This window comes from Oculina patagonica, chromosome 8 (assembly GCF_052425735.1).
Source record: "Oculina patagonica isolate OP01 chromosome 8, crgOcupat, whole genome shotgun sequence".
NCBI lineage: Eukaryota > Metazoa > Cnidaria > Anthozoa > Scleractinia > Oculinidae > Oculina > Oculina patagonica.
The window spans coordinates 3,089,637-3,110,233 of record NC_135765.1 but is presented as its reverse complement, the minus strand read 5'-3'; the positions used below and the strand labels follow the sequence as shown (position 1 = coordinate 3,110,233).

The following is a 20,597-nucleotide window of genomic DNA, read 5'->3' as shown; positions in this document are numbered from 1 at the left end:
AATATGATTCTTTTCGGTTTTAAAAAATTTCACTTTGTATAAAAATAACATTTCAAATTAAACTTCAAGAACCAATTGAGATTTATTGTGAATGGTTCTGGCTGGTTGCTCAGTAACAGTGTGAAAATAAGATCAGCAACGCAAATGTAGTGTACAAAGGTGAAAAAAAATTCCTTCTGGCAAAAAATGACCAGTATATTTAAGTAAAGAGTTAATAAGGTAGTGTGAATTTATCCATAAGTGACAAACAATTCTCGATCAACAATCGTAGTCGCACACCAGATCTTGTAGGTAACCGTAGATGACAAACGCGATATACATAACGATAAACGAGAAACCAATTTGTCTGTTAAGTTTAAACCGCACGCCCGCAAAAATCCCAAGGGCGATGATTAGGATGAGGAGCAAAATGAAGCCAAATTTGACGTGCGGTACCATTACAAGGCTACCTGAAGAAAGCATTTCCTACAGGGACAAAAACAGTAAACATCAATAAACTGACGAAAGCTATAAAAATTACAAAGATAGTGAAATTTTCAGACATCAGAAACAATCGCGCTGTTAAGCTTAAATGCACCGCACGTGTCATATTTTTGGAATGTGATGTTTCAAAATGCAGAATATAAAGAATAGGTCACCGTGTCCACGGAAAGAGAGATGATCGGCGAAAGGTTTTTCATGATTCCTTGCAATACAGTTTTAGCTATTAGAGACGTGATAGATCATATTGTATCGACTAAAAGGCGTGCATTTTCAAACTACATCGAATCTACTTTCTCTGTCCGACATGCTTAGCTGCAAAGAAAATTACGCACAGTAAGATGCACAGTGCGAAATATGTAGCCGCGAGTTACACGACTTGATGTAATCTATTTAACAATTAGACTACGAGCCCGAGTTTTCTATGAGCAAATAGTCAACGAGGCGCAGCCGAGTTGACTATCGCTCATAGAAAACGAGGGTGAGTAGTCTAATTGTTTTAGTAGAAACTCTAAAGGATTGCAATCCAAAACCTACAATATTGTGCACTTTGAAGACAAAAATCAAGAAAATTTACCACTTAAAGAGCTACGCGCGCGCGGCTGTTTTCTATCGGCGAATAGAAAACAGTGGGAGAACCAATCAGATTCGCGGATTTCCAATAGAACACAGCTGAGTTTCTACTAAATATGTTTATATCTTACCTCTTCCTTTGGTGTTAGTAAATGGATAGGTTCGAAGTTATCAATCAAGGTTCTGATAACAAACGGCAAGCCAATACCAAGATTGATGTCAAACACGTTTGATCCAATGGCATTTGAAACAGCCATGTCTCCAAATCCATCCCGTGCGACAATAATGGAGCTCAAAGCATCCTGAAAAGATAGTATTTTATGATGTGTTGTACTACTTGTCCAAAGAAACAATACTGTACCCTTTTGTTTACCACAGCTAACCCTTTCAAAAGATAGCTTTTGTTGATTCGGTGTTCATAATATAATCGATTGGAAGTAGTTCCACTTCTCTCTCAAAAAAGACAAAGACCGTAGCTACTTAGGTTTTTGTTAGAAACACTTGGTTGATTATCAACCTGATGTTGATTAAGGTAGATTAACCTCCTTAGCAAATTTGGGAAGCTGAAGTTTCGAGCGTTGCCCCCTTTGTATGCACTGAGACATGGGAAAGAGGGCATGTTTGCAGTACGTAAGTTCCAGCACATTTTTAGTAAGTGTAGCATGCGATTACGTAACGTTCTTCCAGATATGACTTTTAGTATACCTTACTTTATTACAGCAAACAAACGCACGACACTGTACTCGTATCTACAGGTAGTCATGATGATCATTACATTGAATAACTCGTGAATAAGTACAGAAAAAAAGAATTTCTAAGGCAAGGCATAAAAAGGAAAAACTTGCCCTGTTAGTGTAATAGAAAATCTGTCAATTTTTAAAACTTCAAGTTTCGAATCAACAACTTACTGGAACACTAGTACCAATAGCGATGACCACTAATCCCATGGTAAACTTGTCCACGCTTAGGATGCACCCCGATCGTCCAACCAACGTCACCATGGCAAAGCTTAAAATGGCTATCCAAACGATCGACATCGTGAACGAAGCTAAGAAGTACTTCCGGTTGTGCGGCTTGCTGCAGTCCGGAATGGTCCAGGTAAACATACAGATGAACGGAAAGCTCAGCACAAATAGCACCCACCCCAGCGAGAACTTTAACGGGGCGAGGACACCTCCCTCCTCAGGATACTCTGGAAACTCGGCGGACACTGCAGGTAAACATGGGCAAGGTTTCATTTTTTCTTCTTCTTCCTCGCCTGCTTTAACATCAGCCATGGACTCGACGCCGACTTTCGTCTCCTTATCATCGTCTAGGGGTACTGTGTGGGCGTTTCCGTTGGCGTCCACATGAACAACAGCGACCGTTGGCTGGTTCATCATATCTGATTGGCGTCTGGCGTACTCGCGCATTATTTGTTTCTGTGCCACGGATTTGAGTCTAAGCCCTTCTCCTGGGGTAAGGAATCCTATGGAGCTCCTTCGATGTGCCTTAGGGTTGTCATAAATGTCTCTTAGAGTCGGATATGATACTGACAGCCGAGGCCTAACTGGAGGCGTCGAATGATGGCTGCGTCCCAGGGATAGATTAATCTGTGGTTGAAAACGGACATCGTTCGAAAAGTAGAGACAGGAATGTTGAATTAAACTTGGAATATGAAAGGTTTGTTTGCATTGCCAATTGGCTAGCCTCAGCTAACTAGCTTTCTGTGACACTCGACAACGACCACCAGGATTTGTTTGTCCTTCAATAAGCTTGTGAATGTTCTGTTTTACTCCTGTTTTTAAGGTGGCACTTCGCAGTTTATAGCGTTTTCTTTGACTTATAACCACAACAAAGGGTTTGACATTCCCGTGAAATGCCTACACATTTATTTTTTCTTTCCCTCTTTTCTTTTGATGTTTGCTATAGCTACCTTTTCTCTTTTCATATTTTACTTCTTTGGATCATTCCTGGCATGAATACAAGATTTCAGTATAAGAAGTATGACTTTCGCTTATTACGAGACCTCAAACTAAGGGAAACAATTTCTAATCTGTCTGTCTAAAGTTCCTGTCTCTACTGCCATATTTGCCTTCAACCTGCACTGATCTGTATGATCTGAACTATCCCTGAAGCACAACTGTCATTCTTCCGGCCTGCCTTGACTGCAATCTACCTAACTACATAAACACAAGTGGATAAGCGTAAAATTTCAGTACCTTCTCACAACAGTTTTCACTGCAAAAAAAAAACCCATTCCGACCTTACACATCATTTTATGCTTTCCGATATAAAAGGTTTCCTTACCGTCATTCTAGTGCAATATCTGTTCTGGTAAAATTATTCCCTTAATAATCATACTCAGCTGTCTATGAGACAGTGAAAAAACCAAAAAAAAAAAAAAAAAAAACAAGAAAACCGCCACAACACCGATCCAATCTAAGGTCGCTAATTGGCCAGGGTCACTGAGACTGAAATTAACATTTTCCATCAGTTTCGACAAAAAAAATCCAAGGGCGATTGCGAACGACGGGCTTCCAACAGGGTTTTTTTAACTCCCAAATAGCCGGTTTAAATTAAAAAAAAAAACAAAAGATTGTCCCAAGCTAATCTACGTAATGCTAAATCCATAAACAACTCGTTATTTTTTAGCATGCTGACATTTTGAAATGCGTGCTTACAAATGACTTGGAGATCTGTCCTTTGTGAGCGTGTTGAAATCTGTGGCTTCTGTTTTCACTGACTTGTGGCGTTAAATGAGCGTGTGAGTAGTCTCCTTCACCCTCGTGACTCTCCTGTAAGTTAAAAAAGTAAGGTGCTGTCAATACATACATTCAATAAGCCACGCGTTCATTATCAAAGTTTTGCAGTTGTCTTGGCTATTTATTTATTTATTGCTCCCCTCCCCCCCTATTAAGAAAGTGTTGTCCCTCGAATTGTATTCCTGCAGTAACAGTACTCAAAGTGCCTCCTTACCGCAGATTTAATAGGAGGTAGTTTTCCTGCTGGTGTTCCTTGCCGACCTTGAAGTACTGCAGCAGAGGGACTTTGTGCATTCTGATCCGTCTGGATATCAATGTCACTACTTACAAATTGTGTTACTTCTGTATTTTGAGGGCTGACTTGTCCTCCCTTGTGCCTACAAAGGAACGGGCAAAACCATTTTCCCTGTGTTGTGATGCGAAGAATGTGGTGGAACGGGTTAAAAAGTTCTGCTTAGAGTGTGTGCGATTTGGTGAATACTTTCGTGTGCATGCTTACAGTTTTGGGCTCGTGCCTCTTTCCAGATAGTTCACAAAGTGTAACACCCAAGCCTCAGGTATTACGTCATAAATCAAGACGGGCATTAAAGAACACGAGAGAAATGTACAAGCACGGGCCTTTGTCGTGTGTTCCCAAGCTAGAGTGTTCATGACGATATGATACAAGGTTTTTACTTTCTTATACATGATTTATCATATAGACTTATACCGAATATTAAGTCTATTAAATTATCTCAGTTATTTAGTTTCTGTCAGTGATTCACGGCAAGAACACTTGTTTTGCTGTTATTGTGATACAATACTTGTTTATTTTAAATATACCTATAATTTACCTATTGTTTAGAAGACGTCAACTTTGACATATTAACTGTATCGATAACACGATTTATCTGTTTACAATATGTTTAACTCTGACGTCCTAACTAACGATAACTTCGATTGCATTTAACGTTATTTTTGCCCCAATTCTTAGAAGGGGGTTTCATTCCTGACATTTCCTTTCATTTACTCATTTTATCGTTTTTGGGTGTCTTTAATTTTACTCAAAGGAGGAAAACAGAATTGAGTTGTACTAACAGTGTATAAGAAGAATCCAATGGAAGTTCTTCGTCTCTTGAGATGATTCTGCTCGGTGACCAATAAGACATAGAACCGTTGGCGTTAGAAAAAACGTTTATAATTGTTTTAAAAAATATGTCATATAAATGTAATTGTATAAGTTTACTAAATTGTAAATACACATATTTTACACGAAAAACTTTTATAAATCGCGTTTAGAGACTAGTTAAATCGCAGTTTATATCTGAATATGAGGGTCTGGTTTATGTTTAAAGTGTTTGATATCGACACAAAAAGTGCAAAACAAATAAACATGCACACGAACGTTAACGTACCCCCCTCCATTTTATACGGTGTTACATGTTAATTATTCGGTAAATGCCCGGTAATACGGGCAACATTTTTGTTCAACTTGTCTCGCAAAATTGTTGCATTGCAAGTTGAACAAGTGGTGCCCGTATTACTACCGCGCGCTCATTTTTTCTCGCAACAAATTTCGGCGTTGCAAGTTGCAGCAACATGTTGCACAAAGTAGAACCGAGTTCTACTTTTTGCAACAATTTTTTTCAACTTGCAACACCGAAATTTGTTGCGAGACAAGTTGAGCACGCGGTAGTAACACGGGCAACAACTCGTTGAACTTGCAATGCAACATTATGGCGAGACAGGTTGAACAAAAATGTTGCCCGTATTACCGGGCCTTAAATTCATCGATCTAGAAATTGCAAGCGCGCGCTGTGTTTTTTCTCATTAATAGCCGATTGCCGTTATCGCAGCTACATGCACAGATGAAGTCTAAAGCAGTTCGAATTGTAATTCAGAGCTGACTCAGACATAGTGGAAAGGTTGTACATTTATCATAAGTAACATGCAAAGCTTTCAACAAAGTCATCTACATGTCAGTCTTAGGTCTATTTACTCCCAAAATCAAAAGAAATATGGCGACAGAAAATGCAGAGTTACTTACTTTGCTCCCGCCATGAGATCCATTAACCTGCCGTTGAACTTCATGAGTAGTATGTAAAAAAAGTAAAGGGCTAGGAGAATTACGGACTCGTAAAGCTCGAACTTGCCATCCCATGCAAACCACGAAAAAAATCCAATTGACAGGGCGTAGCATATAGAGTCTCTTATGAGCGGTCTCCAATCTAACTGAAGGACCTAAAGAATTAGTCAAAATATACGCAGTCAATCCTCAAAGAGTGTTACTCTACATTATGACATATGATTTTCCTTTGTTAGTGTCGACCAAAGAGGCACAACCCCGATGAGTTCACAGTCTTGTTCGTGCTATGTTTAATCAAGTTCTAAGTGGGCGATTTCAGTTCTACCTCTGAACATTACAAGGCTTTGACATTTCTAGTTTATAGTAGTATATGAACAGGCTCCCGCCAGGAAGATTTCAATAGACCGTGTTCTGCTCGCTTGTTTCGCTGATGTTTTTTGTCCTACACCACGTGGATTTATCCCACTTTGAAGTCTTGTTCACAAGCTAGCTTTCAGCTGAGAGAAGTAAGGAAACATGACATAAACAACCCAATAATCAAGGCCTACCTTTCCAGCCAAAGCTGCGGTAAGAGCAATAATTACAAGGAGGTTGAATACTGCACTCCTATGATGTAAAAGAAAGTTTTGAAGTTAGTAGCAGTTTCTTCGGTCTCCACTTTATCCGGATGCCCAAATAAGGACAGAAGGTTCTTGTTATCTGTCATCCGAACATAACATATATCCTGCGCAAAGGGTTATTACTATATACCGGTTGGCAAGATTCGTCTGTCTTTTCGTAAAGCGCGGCATAACCAAATAATTATAAATTGTTGAATAATAAAACAATTATGACTGCTCAATCTTTCGGAATATCGTCTGATTTTACAACTCGGCCGACAGCCTCCGTCAGCTAAGTATCAGGCGACATTCCGCGCGATTTTCCTTCCCTTTTCCACGGAAATCTTCTAAGATTCAACTTACAGATCATATAGTAAGACCCGATATTGATAAGGGAGCCAAACCCCCCAGAGAAGGAGAGCCTTTCAAACAGTTTGCGTATACTATGCCTAATTATAACTGATTGTCCGTCATTACAACGGAAAAATAAGTACTAAGCTTATATCTTACCCTACTATTGTTCCAATCCCAACATCGCTCTCGACAGTAACTCCCGCAACAGAGGTAAATAACTCCGGAGCAGAAGAACCTGCAGCCATGAAGGTTGCTCCTGCAACATCCTCGGAAAGATCTAATTTCTCGGAAATAGCTTCTAAAGATGGTACGAAAAAGTCGTCGCAAACAATAGCAAGTGCTGTAAAACAATGAAATAAAAAACTAGGAGTTTATTTTCGGTGAATACGGAGAAAAGTGACAAAACTTTTATATTTTCCGCGAAAAGTGGCTGGGATAATAATACTTTCTATAAATACTGAAATGTTGATAAACAGATCATACTTACCTATGAAGATAACAAGAACGCAAAAAATATGTAACGCTAGCCAGCCATATGCCTTAGTAGGAGCCCACCACGATTCTCGATTGGAATAGTTCCTTGCGTGGCCAATTTCAAAGTTACAGGTTTCCCACTCAACAGTTGATAGCAGATGTCTTGATCGGAAAATTGATTCTGTGGGAAAATTGTGAAAAGTAATTTAATACTATAGAAGTGCAAGTGTAACGCTTTTTATTTCAGTCCCTGGGCATTAGTAAATGCTTTTTTGAGTTTTCAAGTGTTGCAACCATTTAACTTACACAGAAATGTATTTCTGTGAGCCAGTCATAAGAACTATAAGATACAATGTCTATTGATTCAAGTGTTTCAAAAACGAAATGATGATATCGGGAGTTGCTTGAGGAAAAAGCACATTTGTGGGTAACGAAGACCCGGAGGATATATTGCAGCACAATAATTGCTTAGAATATTTTACGTACAATTTACTCCTACCTAGATACGTCAGTATTAATTCACTGAAAACATATCTGTTAGTTTTTAAACCCTCAAGTCAAATTTCAGTAATTACAGAAAACGTCTATCGCGGATTTTAGAGATAAGCGTCACTTTCTATTTGGTCAATAAAGATTTAAATATAATCTGCAAAAAATCGTTCCGTTCATCAGTTACCACGAACAAATCCCGCATTTAAACCACCGTTCACCTATTGAAAACATTTTGAGCTTCAGATTTACAAGTTGCGGCCTTGTTGCAATCAATACCCGATTCCCCCTATAGCGCGCGCCTGCAGGGAATCACGGTAGTTGTATTCATCAAACCAAGCGCGAGACTGTCTCGCGCAAGGTTTGACGAATACAACTACCGTGATTGATTCCCTGCAGGCGCGCGCTATAGAGGGAATCGGGTATTGACATTATGTTACGACAATTTTGTGCAAAGTTTTTATAAGAATCTATTTATATGCGAAGGTTGTTGCTACAGCTATAAGCCGAAGACAGTATAAAATACATTGAAAATACATTGTTTTATTACCCAGCTCCAGTAGAGTAAATAGTACGCCACGAAATTTGTGCTCTTAGGAGGCCGGTTTAACAGCCGGTTAGTTGTAGTTCTCTTAGTTGTCTTGTATGAGCGCGCCCAACGTAAAAAAATCGTCATTTAATTTATCGTTCATTCCTTTCTTTACCCTTAATTCAAACTTTTGTATTATTATTGATGTTTGAATACCTCCAAACAAATTACAATATTCAGTGAAGTCCGAGAAGGATATATAAAACATACAAAGTTATTATTATAAAGGAAATAAGCCTCCGTATCGTGATTATATATCTCAGTTATTCTTTGCTATCCTACAAGTCTAAAAAAAGAACTTTATTCCCTTTTTTCATAGAGGCAGTTCGGGAACGCAAAACAATATAGGCCAGCTCGTGCAATTCATTTAGTTCTTGTGTTACTCATTTATTGAAATGCAATTTTTTGTCACTTCTGGCAATAAAAGACCACTTTGCAGTTTAACGCCAAAACAAGAAGAGGTGTTCGTTGTTCCTGTCCTATAAATAATTAAAAATTTATTTAGTTTCCTAAGAACGGTAAATAGGATTTCTAACAAGTGAAGACAATAGCTGACAAAAATTCACAAAATTTAATAAACGTGGCTTTTATGTGGGTGTTAAAACAAAAGCAGGATCGAGGTTCACAAAGTCTTATCGGGAAAACGACGCGGTATTTTTAACGAATAAAAAAAATTGAGGTACCGTAGTTTGCTTTAATTGATGCAATCTTGAAGAAAAATGATAAGATAAATGCAACGTTTGCTCTTCAACAAATATTGACATTTAAAGTCTTGATTGTTGCACTATTGAGTGGAATGCCCAATTAATTTGTTTTTCGTTGTGACCGAGGTAATTGAGACTAGTGGACAATCGTTTTCTTCAGGTGATGCAGTTGTCGAAATCTAATTATTAATGTTGGGTTTCGTAAATAAAAATCTGCCTTTCAGATGACATAAAATTAGGAACCCCTAAATGTTAAAATATATTTTAACTACTGATTGAGCCTGCATAAAAGGTTCTGATTAAATAACAGCACATAGACAACAAAACAAAATCTTGGTTTATAAAACCAATATATAGACAATATTTTTCTCGGACTCTTTCATTTGTTATTTAATTAAAGTTCGCTTTAATTGTTTTTCCTTTAAACCCTTAATCTGGACATCTTTATTACTCATGGGAGGAAATTACTTTGGGTGAAAATGAAAAGCAGTTTGTGTCGACGACCAAAACTTGCTTTGTTCTTGTGCTCGTTTCAACACATAGAACCCCTTGCGAAAAATAATAAAATTTGCATTTTAGTAGTAAAGTGACAGGTCCTTTGAAATGGCAGTACTTAACACCTTACCAGTGATTGTTTTTATACATAAGCAGAAGCAAAATAAAATATAAAAAATTTGTCTTCTGGGAAAAAGGCTTTGAACAATAATGGGATTAGGTTGCGGTATGGGGTCCCATCAAAATTTACAGCCATGCATAAATTGTTTTGTAAAGTGAACACTAAGGCCAATACAGAGCGTTAAACATCGCTAATATTCTGTATAGCAAAACAAAACTTTATTGCAAAATTTTTATTTCGGATATTTTAATGCCTGTATAGTGTCTTATGTGTAATTAATGATGATAAAAATCTCGATTCAAATTTAAATTTTTGGCCGAAAATAGTATACAGGTCACAATAAGTTTCTAACTATGATGACATTCTAAAACGAAACACGTCAGCTAGCTAGGCAAGCAAGAATTATTAAAGCATCTTATTGCGTTTTCCTGCGGGAAAAGGGAAACAGAGTGAAATGTTTTAGTGGCAAATTTTATACATTTGATTACACAACTCGGTTCATACAAGACCCGTTTCTTACGTATTGTTTTCAAGGTGCTAGTGGTCTATTTTGTTCTTAAGTTTTTAAAGCACCTTTTCCTAAGTTTGTATTTGACGCAAAGCCGGAAGAAGAGCGAAGAAGCGAAGGAGTCTGTCAGTGCAACTACAAATGAAACAAATTTTAATACTTCTGCGCATTGTCCAACTACTAACAAACAAACAAATTGCCTGGTTTTTGTTTTGTTTTTTATTTTTATTTTTTTCTTGAGGCAAGACATCTGGAAGCTATTTTGTAATACTTATATAATCGGCACTTTCTTTAAGCGAGTAAATTACCATAGGCAATTACTTACTTCTTTGTCAGGAAACCGTTCTGACATTAAATTGTGGCGATGTGCTTCACTTCTCTAATTGCCACTTACAACAGATTTTCCCGTCAAACTTTTATATTTATTTTTTCGGCAGTGTAAGCAATTATTTTTACTGAATTTGGCGAGATCTTCGCTAAATTAAAGTTAAACAGATTCAGGAAGGATGTTTATTGATTGCGCTAAGGTATAAATGCTTTATTTTTTGGAAAATTTACTTACGCCGGGAAATGTTTTGCAAAATATATTTATTATAAGTCTGATGATGTGGTTATTTTTTCTTGTTTGTTCGCCGTGAATTGGCAAGGTTCCGGTTTGAGCACTGCAAACTTTAAATTATTATTTTTAAACGAAAAGTAAAGTCTAAAAATTCGCATTTTTTGGTCTTTACACTTTGTCAAATCCAAGCAAGAATACTGAAGATTTCGAGAAGACATTGCTTACCTCAAAACTTAATATTTTATGAAAATTGGCCGAAGATACCTGGAAGAATGAAATGCGCCGCGTTGTTTCGGCGTCTTTATTGCTTACGTAGTTTCTTAGGCATTTACTGTAAACCATAAGACCGATAAACCACGAGACAGATTAAAATCCAATAATTTTGTTGTTAAAACGTGGACAAAAAGAGCTGAAATTCTTACCGTCTGTCAATTCTAAGCCGTCGGCTGCTGCTTTCAACATTAAACCGCAACCAACGAACAATGATATCACCAAAATACGACGACACAAGATCAGACATTTTCGAAGTGGTGGCCTCGATGAAAACGTCTTTCTTCCTCTACGCCAGTTCATTTTCGGCGGCTGAAAATTGGATAAGACAAACAGACATGTGTTAGCTAAATATGATTCGTTTATGTCATGAAATATTCACGGCAAATTATGCCTAAAAGTAGTTTAGCCCATTGAAAGCAAAACATCAAAACGTAACTAAGATCTCCGAAAATTTGAGCAAGATTACAAAGACCGAGTTAAGGTTAAGTTCTGATAGCCCGTTTAATTTTTATTTTCCCTATTTCCTGGTTCCTATTTGGACAATTTAATCTACCTTGCTTCAGGAATTAAACTGTTGAGCTTTAGTTTATCTCACGTTCAATAAACACGACGCAAAACTCACTGGCTATAAACGAGTTGTCCAAAGACGATGTTTGACAAAAGCAACTGGCGAAGAGTTTTGACGTGCGAAAAATGAAGATCACTTAAAACCCAAACAACTGCACATGTTTACGCTGTTTACGGAAATACATTTTCACCAACTCCCTGCAGCGATAGTAATCTGTCAGAAAAGCAATCTGAAGTTTTTGATAAGATTCTCAGGTAAAATTTTGTGCGCCGCACACGGGAAATGAAATCTTTCCTTCCCGCGGAATTTTTCTTTCCTGCCACCGCTCGAAGAGTCATGAAAGCTGCATCGAAAACTTAAAAACAATGAAACGCAAAGTAATTGAAATTTCCTCCGATGACTGTAATTGACGATTTGAATAAATGAACATTTCAATGCATGTCCAATTTTCATTTGTTGGAGGCGAAGTGTGGACAATGCTTCATTTCAATATCAAGCTTGTATGGCGAGATGTCAAGGGGATAGAAAAACAGCGCCAGATTGTTTTCAACCACCTTGCAGCGACAAGAGCTACAAACTGACAGTTAACTGCATAGAAAAATACCTCTTATCCACGGCTGCATAAGGTTATGCAATTTTTTCTCTTCTTTTTCATACTCTATCACCGTTTGATATTCTGTCCACCCCCATAGCCGTTGTAGGATGTGAATCAAGGCTTTCGCCATTCAAAAGCACCGATGCGTCACAATTACGTCAGCGTAACCAAGGTAACGCCCTAATCAAGTGATTTTCGCTCCTTCGGGCCTATCGGCCTCGCAGACATCAAAATCTAGAACTAAAAGCTATGAATTATTTACCGCTTGGCAGAAAGAAGCTTGGAAAAACAAAACATTGTTTATAGAAGAAAAAATATGATCGCATGTATTAAGAGGCCCGTTTCCAGTCGACAAATATTTTTAAATGCCCTTTTAAAACGGTGAACGGCAAATAATATTTTTTCTTGTTGCAACTGATTAAAAAAGAGAAATTTTCCTCAAATTTCGATTAAAAAAACCCTCCAAAATTATGTAATTTTGTTTAAATATGCACCACGCACCTTCAATATTCCATCCAATCTTGACGAAAATTACCGGCAGGAGAGATTGTGGTCTCACGACATCAAAATAATTCTTGCCGCATAATAAAAATATTTCCTCCAACCAACTTATCACCGAGACTGTTATTAGTTTTAGGGACCTTTAGTCTTGCAAATGATTTTAAACTAAATCATTCGAGATTCACGTCGTTTGAAAATAAAAAAATAGCCGGTGAAATTTTCGACAGTACCATTTGCCGATTTTACTGACTTCCGCACAAAAAGCGTTGTTGTGAAAATCCGTGGTAAACTAAAGGAGCTTGTGTATTTTATGCATTATGGAAACTTTACGAGGCGTGCAAGATTTCACAAACATAAAGTGTCAAATAGTAGACCAAGTTTTCGACAAGGCCAGTTGTTGGTCATTTAAAATACAAAGCTTTACTTGAAAATGAAATTAACGATCTCCCAGGGAAAGACTTCAGATGAAACCATCTGCTCAAAAAAGGAATACAATTCCTAATATATTTCATACGCAGGTTTTCAGATGTCTCGCACGCCATAAAACCTCGTTTGCCTGACTTTGTGATTTTCTATTCATAAAAAAGATAAAGCGCAGGTCTTTATAGATTTGAATTTAAATAAAGGTAATTTGTACCTACCTCGAGTCTGTTTAAATGGAAAACTGCCGAGCTTCACGATCAATCTATAGCAAGTTGTTTTCCTGTCTCGCTGAGTGAGATCACCGCAAAATTTCCATCGCAAAATAACATTCGCGCTAGTTTGTCAATAACAGCTGTATATAACCAACGAATTTGCTACTAGCCACTTAATAAACCAAAATGTTATGAGAATTATGATTAATTACTCTGGAAAAAGTTGCATGAAATCAGGCTTTTAGTATTTTTTTTTTTATCGTCAAGATGTGATTTTATTGATTTTTTAAATTGCGGAAAAACGCCCCCAAATTCATAATTATAAAAATAAATTTAAAAGGTATAAGTGTAGCTTTCGTTTTTTTCTTTCCGTTTGACGTATTTGCCTCTGTGTGTATTTGAAGTAAAGCGTCATTGAGAAGTCAACTCTAAAAATACACGTTCAAAACAAAACTTGGATGGTCTTGAATATTTTATTTTTTTCCCGAATCAGTTAACTTCAAACAACCAGCGGGACACTTGTTGATATTAACTGAAATGAAAGGTTAAACCAAAACATTTGCATATCGAAATTATAAAAACTGATCTTATAGGCAAGGAAGTATAACTCTTTGCTCATTAAATCGGAAATTTAGAATGCCACTATTTTTTTCAGTGCCTGGTGAACGTAAACAAAACGTGAAGTACCTGTTATCATAGTTCATTTGTTTGCTTCCCGTTGATTTGAGTAATTTTTTACGTGTTGTTTTTATTGTCAGCTAATCGTTTAGAATCGAAATACCCCAATAAATGATTAATTTCCGATGAATAAAAAAATGGATCCGGGCGGACTGTCAACCATTCTCATGCCCAGGTCTCTATGTCGCTCTCTTAAGAAATGAAAACGAGGCAACTTTATTCCATGAGCACGTGTTGAATATGAGATGGAAGGTAGCCAACGAGGCGCGTAGCGTCTCGTTGGCTATAGAGCAGTTTTCAATTGCGTAAAACCAAAACCAAAGTAATTACTCTGACCAATCATAAAAGACACAGACCAACCAGTTAGCCAATCATAACTCGAAGCAAATACATGTCGTAGGCACGAAGCGCGGGAAAACGTGCGTGAGCGAGTCACGATTGGTTTTGGTTTTACTTCTGATTGGCTGAGAAAGTGGCGCGAGATTTTTAAAACAATCACGAAGCGTAGTAATGCAAAACCAAAACAAACGCGAATTACTTTCGACACTCAAGTGAAAACGGCTCTAACTATCTCATATCCAACAAGCGCAAAACACCCAAAAATTTTAATATTTGAGCTCCCCGACTGTTCTCGTTGACGCGTTAACCTACCATATTTCTTGCCCATGGTATATGAGCTCGTATACCACTGTCTGTTAACCAATCAAAACTCAGCAATTGTATTATAACATTGCTAATTTTTAATAAGCCTCATAAAGTTAATGTTAACATCATATACGTATACCTCGACAACACTGTGTAGCAGGCTTTGGACTTTTTTAAACTTGTTAGATGTCATATAAACCTACCTTTTTTATCAGTTGTAAATTCTTAGAGCGAGCGTTCCAGAGCAATCGCACATTGACCAATCGGCAAAGCGTTGGTCATCCCCTAGCTGAAGAACTTCATCATTGCGCATTTCTGGTCAATCGCTATTTATACAGTATAAAAGTGCCTTTGTGCACCCCCTATCCAAACTAGGGCTTTCCACAAGTTGCTTGAGATTTCTCAAAAAGGTTGCTCAAAAGTTGCTCCAAAAATCCAAAAAGTTGCTTCTGATTAAAAAAAGTTGCTCGAAAGTTGCCCCAAAAAATACAAAACGCTGCTTCTAATAAAAAAAAATTATCTAAATATATGCTAATTTTTCTTTGAGGGTCACATTTCTAATCAGTTTTATGCAATTTTACAGCAAAAGAAGTATCTAAATAACATATAGGGGAAAATTTGTTTAATAACAAGGATTTCTTAATTTCTTTAACCGGCTCGAAAAAAATCGTGAAGATATGGATGACGTCATGTTTGCTGACGAGTTTTGTAATGTTTTAATGAAGAATGAGCCGAAAGTTGGTCTTCAGATGTTCCTCGAAAATCTTCGGCAAACCTCGTAAATCTTCGGAAACGTTCGTATAGTCTTTGAACGAAACTCGGATAATCTTCAGGAGATCTTCGGTCTGGAAATTGCTCAAAATGCAACAAGTTGCTCGAGAGGAAAAAAGTTGCTCGAAGGGGAAAAAGTTGCTCGAAATATGAAAAGTTGCCAAAAAGTTGCCGAGCAACTTGTGGACAGCCCTAATCCAAACTGAAGCAAACTAACTATAATCGAGCGATTAAAAAGAGAAAGTTTTCAGCACAATATATCCCTAAGGCCCTAAGCAATCGCTTAGAACAATAGCATCTACACACAATTCCTCACGAAGGACATGAAATAAGCTTAAATATGGGAGGGGGATGGTGTAAGTCTTACATTTCGGAATCAGCAGGATAACTAGGAACACTGGAATCGCGGAATGTATAACCCTGTGTGAAACATAGCAAACATGTATTTCTTTATCTCTCGAGTTGGCGCCATAATGGTGCAAAGAATAATAACAAACAGACTTCAGTCTGCAATTTCGAGGACAAACAAATTTTCTGATTGCACTGCAAATTATGATTGCAAAGGTCATTGCCAACGACAGTTGAACGATCACACTGGGCAGTTAATTAGCAGAGAAAGGAAAGTTTTAGCGTGGTTCGGAGCCAGGCAAGGCGAAAATGTATTTATAAAGGATGTAACCAGACAAAAATTGTTTTTATGCGAAAGCAGGGAGACTACATTTGAAGAGATAGTTGGTTCAAAGTTTTGAAAGCGGTTTCCTTCTTAGGCAAAAATGTAAAACTTTGCTTGCTTACACTACATAAACATGTATTAAGACTGACAAATTGACTCTAGGGATGCTTGCTCAGTAAAGTCTAAATTAAAGAATTATTTTCATTTAACGTCAAGTTAGTGTCAAATTGGTCGGGGTAAATGAGCTGCCTACCGCCAGAAGACTTTTCTCTGAATCAGTGTGCCTCGCCCTCCCTCCTTCATAAGACTTTCAATTGAGGTTTGATGTTCAAATATTATTTTAAGAAATACAACCCATTATTAACAACAAAAGATTAAAAATAACAATTACCAAAGAAAATGCACAGCAAAAATAGCCACAAACGTATATTATGGAGGGGACCTCTTTTTAAGAAACAGAAAAAGAAAAATAGTGTCATCATTTACTGGAAAAATCATGTAAACCTCACCGGAACTAAGAACTTGTAATATGTATAATCCTGCAGTATTAATTGTACAAGAAATTTTCTATTGACATTTGACAGTAATCCGCTTTTTTAATTTCTTTTAATTTCCACCTTGCTATTTGCTTTAGTCTGTTGAATAATCACGCCCGGAAATGAATGGCTTTTTCACTTTTCATTTCAAAGGATGTTCTCTGACACAAAAAATGTCTCATGTAAAAAATCTTCAAATTCGTTATTAGTTTTTAACCCCTCGGCACTTTAATGGCTTTTATCTCTAAAATGTATTTACGGAGCGAATCAAACACATTAGGCAGCGTTTCTATTCCTAAAGACAATTTTGTTACTTCACATAGTTGAAAAAAAAGAACCGCTTTGACAATTGGTAAAAGAGTTCGTGGTCCTTCCCTTGATCGATTTTGTTATTATTTTGCTCGCTTTTAAACTAAGTAATTATTTAAAAGGAAAAAAAGAAATGACCTTAATTTTTTCATACGCAGAGTTCTTACGCCTCGCCTTTACGTGACGATTTTATCGCCTGTTGGAAAACAGCGTTTGAAATTGCCACAAAAATAGATTGTAGAGGATTTGATTACATTGTTATCAGATAAACGTTAAGAAAAAACCGGCAAAGATTTGGGCGTGAAAAAAAAAATAATAACTACTCAAAAGCTTTGCTATTTAGATGTTTGAACTTTTTTATAGATTTGCGACTGATAACAGCAATTAAAGTCCTTCACCGTACTCTGAAGCTAAAACATTAAAATGCAGGTGCCTAAAGTATTTGCATTCCCAGGATCCGATTTCAGAATAAGTCACTTTAAAAGTTCGCGTCCATTTGATATCTTGTTACAGTTCGCCTTGGCTGCAAAGCGCAGCTTGTTTTGCTTGGAGGAACAACTTTCGTAGAAAGCCACGACGGCATCTGATCGGTGAGAATATTATACAACCTTTCGCCAAAACGTCACGTAATTAGTAACAGCAAGCACTAGGGAAAGTCGAATATTTTACTAGTTTTATTTTCAGTTAAAACGAAACACTGGCACTCCCACACAAGGTAAGTTTAATTCAATTCTTTAACATTACAACAAAACATGCTCTTGTTGTTGTAAATAATGCCTCATACTAGCAATTGAAGGCATCACAAGGCTGCGGTTTTGGTTTTAGACATCAAACATGGAAGAAAATACATACAACCGGTTCCTTTTTGCTTTGTAAGTGCGAAAAACAGCCGATAGCTTTCCGTTTTACGGCGGAAATGATCAGTGACGTTTTCAAGAAAGTCAGCTTTTTATTTTTGATTCACAGTTTTAGAAAGTCAATGAGCTCAAAGAAAGTTTGTTCTCCCTGATAGAATCGCGTGCTGTTTTACGCTGTAAGAAATAATGAAACCCGGAGAAAAACAAAGTGCAACTAGGTGAAAAGAAGGCATAATTCGTTTCAATCAGGTAGCCCGTTTGAGACAAATATAGTATACTAGGAAGTGGATTAAAAATGTTTCTTTTTGCTTTTCTAGCAGAAAAATCGCGCGCTGTTTTACGCTGTAAGAAAGAATGAAAACTGCAGAAAACTGAAACAAACTGCAACTAAGCGAAAAGAAGGCATAATTAGTTTCAATCAGGTAGCCCGTTTGGGACACACACGGTAAGGGATCAAAATGTTTTTTCTTTTCGAGCAGATCTTTAAGCGCAACCCAAGCTTGTAAAGTGAACCAGATCTTTCTTCAGTAAAGACATCGATTGTCATACACTTACAACAAAGCACTACCAAATTTTTGGTACCGCGTTTCTCTCGGTTAATAAAATCCTCGGGGCTGACTGTGTGGATTCCTCCTGAGACGTCAAAAGATATGAAGGCTGCAAGTGTTCTCAGGCCAGGAAGTACGAGCACGTTTTAAGTTTTCCAGGCAGAAAGGGTTTTGATCTTGATATACAGGCGTCCAGTACCTGAATTTCCCCTGTTCATCCTAGAAGAATTAAATCCCTTTATTATCAGGGGGGAGGTTTCAGGCACCGGTTTTTCTGCGAAGAGGGTATAGTGTAAGTCGTAGCAGAGTAAGGAAACAAATACTAATTTTCTAATGAAAACCACGTATCCGCGTATTTTCCATGGAGAGGATTTCGCAGGAAAAAAGCTCCAGGGAATGACGTCGATTTCATTTCTGTCACAAAGTAATGTTTCTAAAAACGATTCCGCGGGAATAGTGGAAAATCGATATTAGGAAATGTTGGGTCAGGGACTCGGGATAGTGGATTGTGTTAGGCTGACAAGTGTTCCCCAAGTGCACACAAGTGGCAAAAAAAATCTGTTTTAAGGCGGTCAAAATGGAATTAAAATGCAAATGAAAGGCGTGCGATTGACTTTCGTTGGGGGCCAAACGGTGAAAAAAGACCCAAATTTTCAACTTTTCAACTTAAGATAGTTAACTCTCAAATGGGCACCCTGCGAACAGAGCCTCTTTTGACTTCCCTTCGGTTGAGATTTGGGAAGTAGAAAGAGGGTGTCAAATGGGTCCAGGGGGGAGGGTAGAAATATTCCTAGCCGCTTCATGCTATGAAAACCGGGATAAGCTCCGGCGTAACGGGCCACGAGGCTAGTCTAGACTATACTTTACCTTTTATTAAGGTAAATTATTAATTATGTGTGTTCTGATCTTGAATTATTTCTATCCGGCAGTTCATTAAAGTTTCCCGTCTACGCTTCGGTTTTGCCAAAACCCAAGGTTAACAGCAATTTTTACACCAACCGCCTGCCAAAACATGAACGAATCAGTTCCTACAAATTCTTCCCGTCAAGTAACCAACAGCAATCGCAATCTTGCCTTCATTGTCACCAATGTCTTCCTTGTCGTGGTAATAATTTTCGCTGTGTTTGGTAACACTTTGGTGTGCTTAGCTTGTGTGATGTCGAAGCGACTTCAAAGTTTCACCAGTGCTTTTATAATCAGTCTTGCAGTGAGCGATATTCTAGTTGGTGCTATTTCCATGCCTGTGTGGCTATCCGTTAATCTAACAGGCAAGCCTGATGCGGTAAATTTTCCAACATTTTACAAAGCTTGGTTGTGTTTTGATATCGTCTGTGGAACCGCTTCCATCATGAATCTCGTGTTCATTAGCATCGACCGCTTCCTGGCTGTCAATCATCCGCTTCGTTATCCAATCATAGTGACACGCAATCGGATCGCGATTGGAATTGCATTCATCTGGATTTATTCTGTGACGATAGCGGCTATAAATCCACTAAAATGGCCAGGTTACCCGTTATTTGTCTCCTTAGCTTCGTTCTTCGTTCCTCTGCTAATTATGGTTATCGCTTATTCTCGAATATTCCACGTGGCCTTAACACACGCACGAAGCATCCGTCGAGTGCATCCGGGCCAATCGACAACTCATCGGCGTGTAGCGGAGAACTTTAATCGTGACATAAAGGCCGCCCGAACACTCAGCATTGTGATTGGTGCGTTTGTCGCGTGCTGGTGCCCATTTTTCGTGGTCACGTTGATATTCACCTACTGTAAAACTTGCAGGGTTCCCAGCGAAGTCTTGGTCATGATCAAGTGGTTACACTACGGTAACTCGGCACTAAACCCGCTTATCTACAGCTGTCTGAACAGGAATTTCAGGGCCGCCTTCAAGGACGTACTGAGGAGAATCAGTGTGAACAGGAGAATGATGCAGGCGCACAGCGTCACTACAAGGCAGATTACAACTTCTGTTAACAATGCGAGATGCGACGCGCAGCACAGAGTCTCTTGGACAGGTCAACAGCTCGACGAAAAAATAATTTAGAGGCACAGAAATAGGATGGCGCACCGGAGCGTCCTTTGAAAGATAAAGTGCCAAACCCTCGTTCCCACGCCCCTCTCTCCTTTTTCTCCTCACAAGAGAGGAAAAGACGAGAGGGTCTGGGAACGAGGTTGCCTATCACAGGGCTTTCCCTTAAATCTGGAGCAATGCCATTTCAAGGAAGGTAACCTGGAGAAAAGGTTGCCTGAAATTCAG

At 38.0% G+C, this 20,597-nt stretch overlaps 2 protein-coding genes across 3 annotated transcripts; one reads left to right on the top strand and one right to left on the bottom strand.

Moving 5' to 3' along the window:
- Nucleotides 1-10: 10 nt before the first annotated feature.
- Nucleotides 11-12,356, bottom strand: LOC144662341 (sodium/potassium/calcium exchanger 4-like). Of its 2 annotated transcripts, none has more exons than XM_078523129.1 (11): nt 12,200-12,356; nt 11,177-11,336; nt 7,303-7,470; nt 6,972-7,155; nt 6,411-6,468; nt 5,824-6,017; nt 4,012-4,174; nt 3,717-3,830; nt 1,962-2,645; nt 1,185-1,355; nt 11-465 (listed from the first exon to the last, which is right to left on the bottom strand). In XM_078523129.1, the coding sequence occupies exons 2-11, from the start codon at nt 11,325-11,327 to the stop codon at nt 259-261; spliced, it is 2,094 nt and encodes a 697-aa protein (XP_078379255.1). In that variant the 5' UTR covers nt 11,328-11,336; nt 12,200-12,356; the 3' UTR covers nt 11-258. The 2 variants fall into 2 exon arrangements, with proteins under 2 accessions (XP_078379255.1, XP_078379256.1); XM_078523130.1 differs by having other exon boundaries at nt 1,962-2,543.
- A 5,114-nt stretch (nt 12,357-17,470) lies between these two features.
- LOC144663195 (histamine H2 receptor-like) lies at nt 17,471-20,591 on the top strand. The gene is made up of 2 exons (XM_078524116.1): nt 17,471-17,653; nt 19,273-20,591. Exon 2 carries the CDS (start codon nt 19,356-19,358, stop codon nt 20,382-20,384), a length of 1,029 nt encoding a protein of 342 aa, XP_078380242.1. The 5' UTR covers nt 17,471-17,653; nt 19,273-19,355; the 3' UTR covers nt 20,385-20,591.
- The last annotated feature ends 6 nt before the right edge of the window (nt 20,592-20,597 follow it).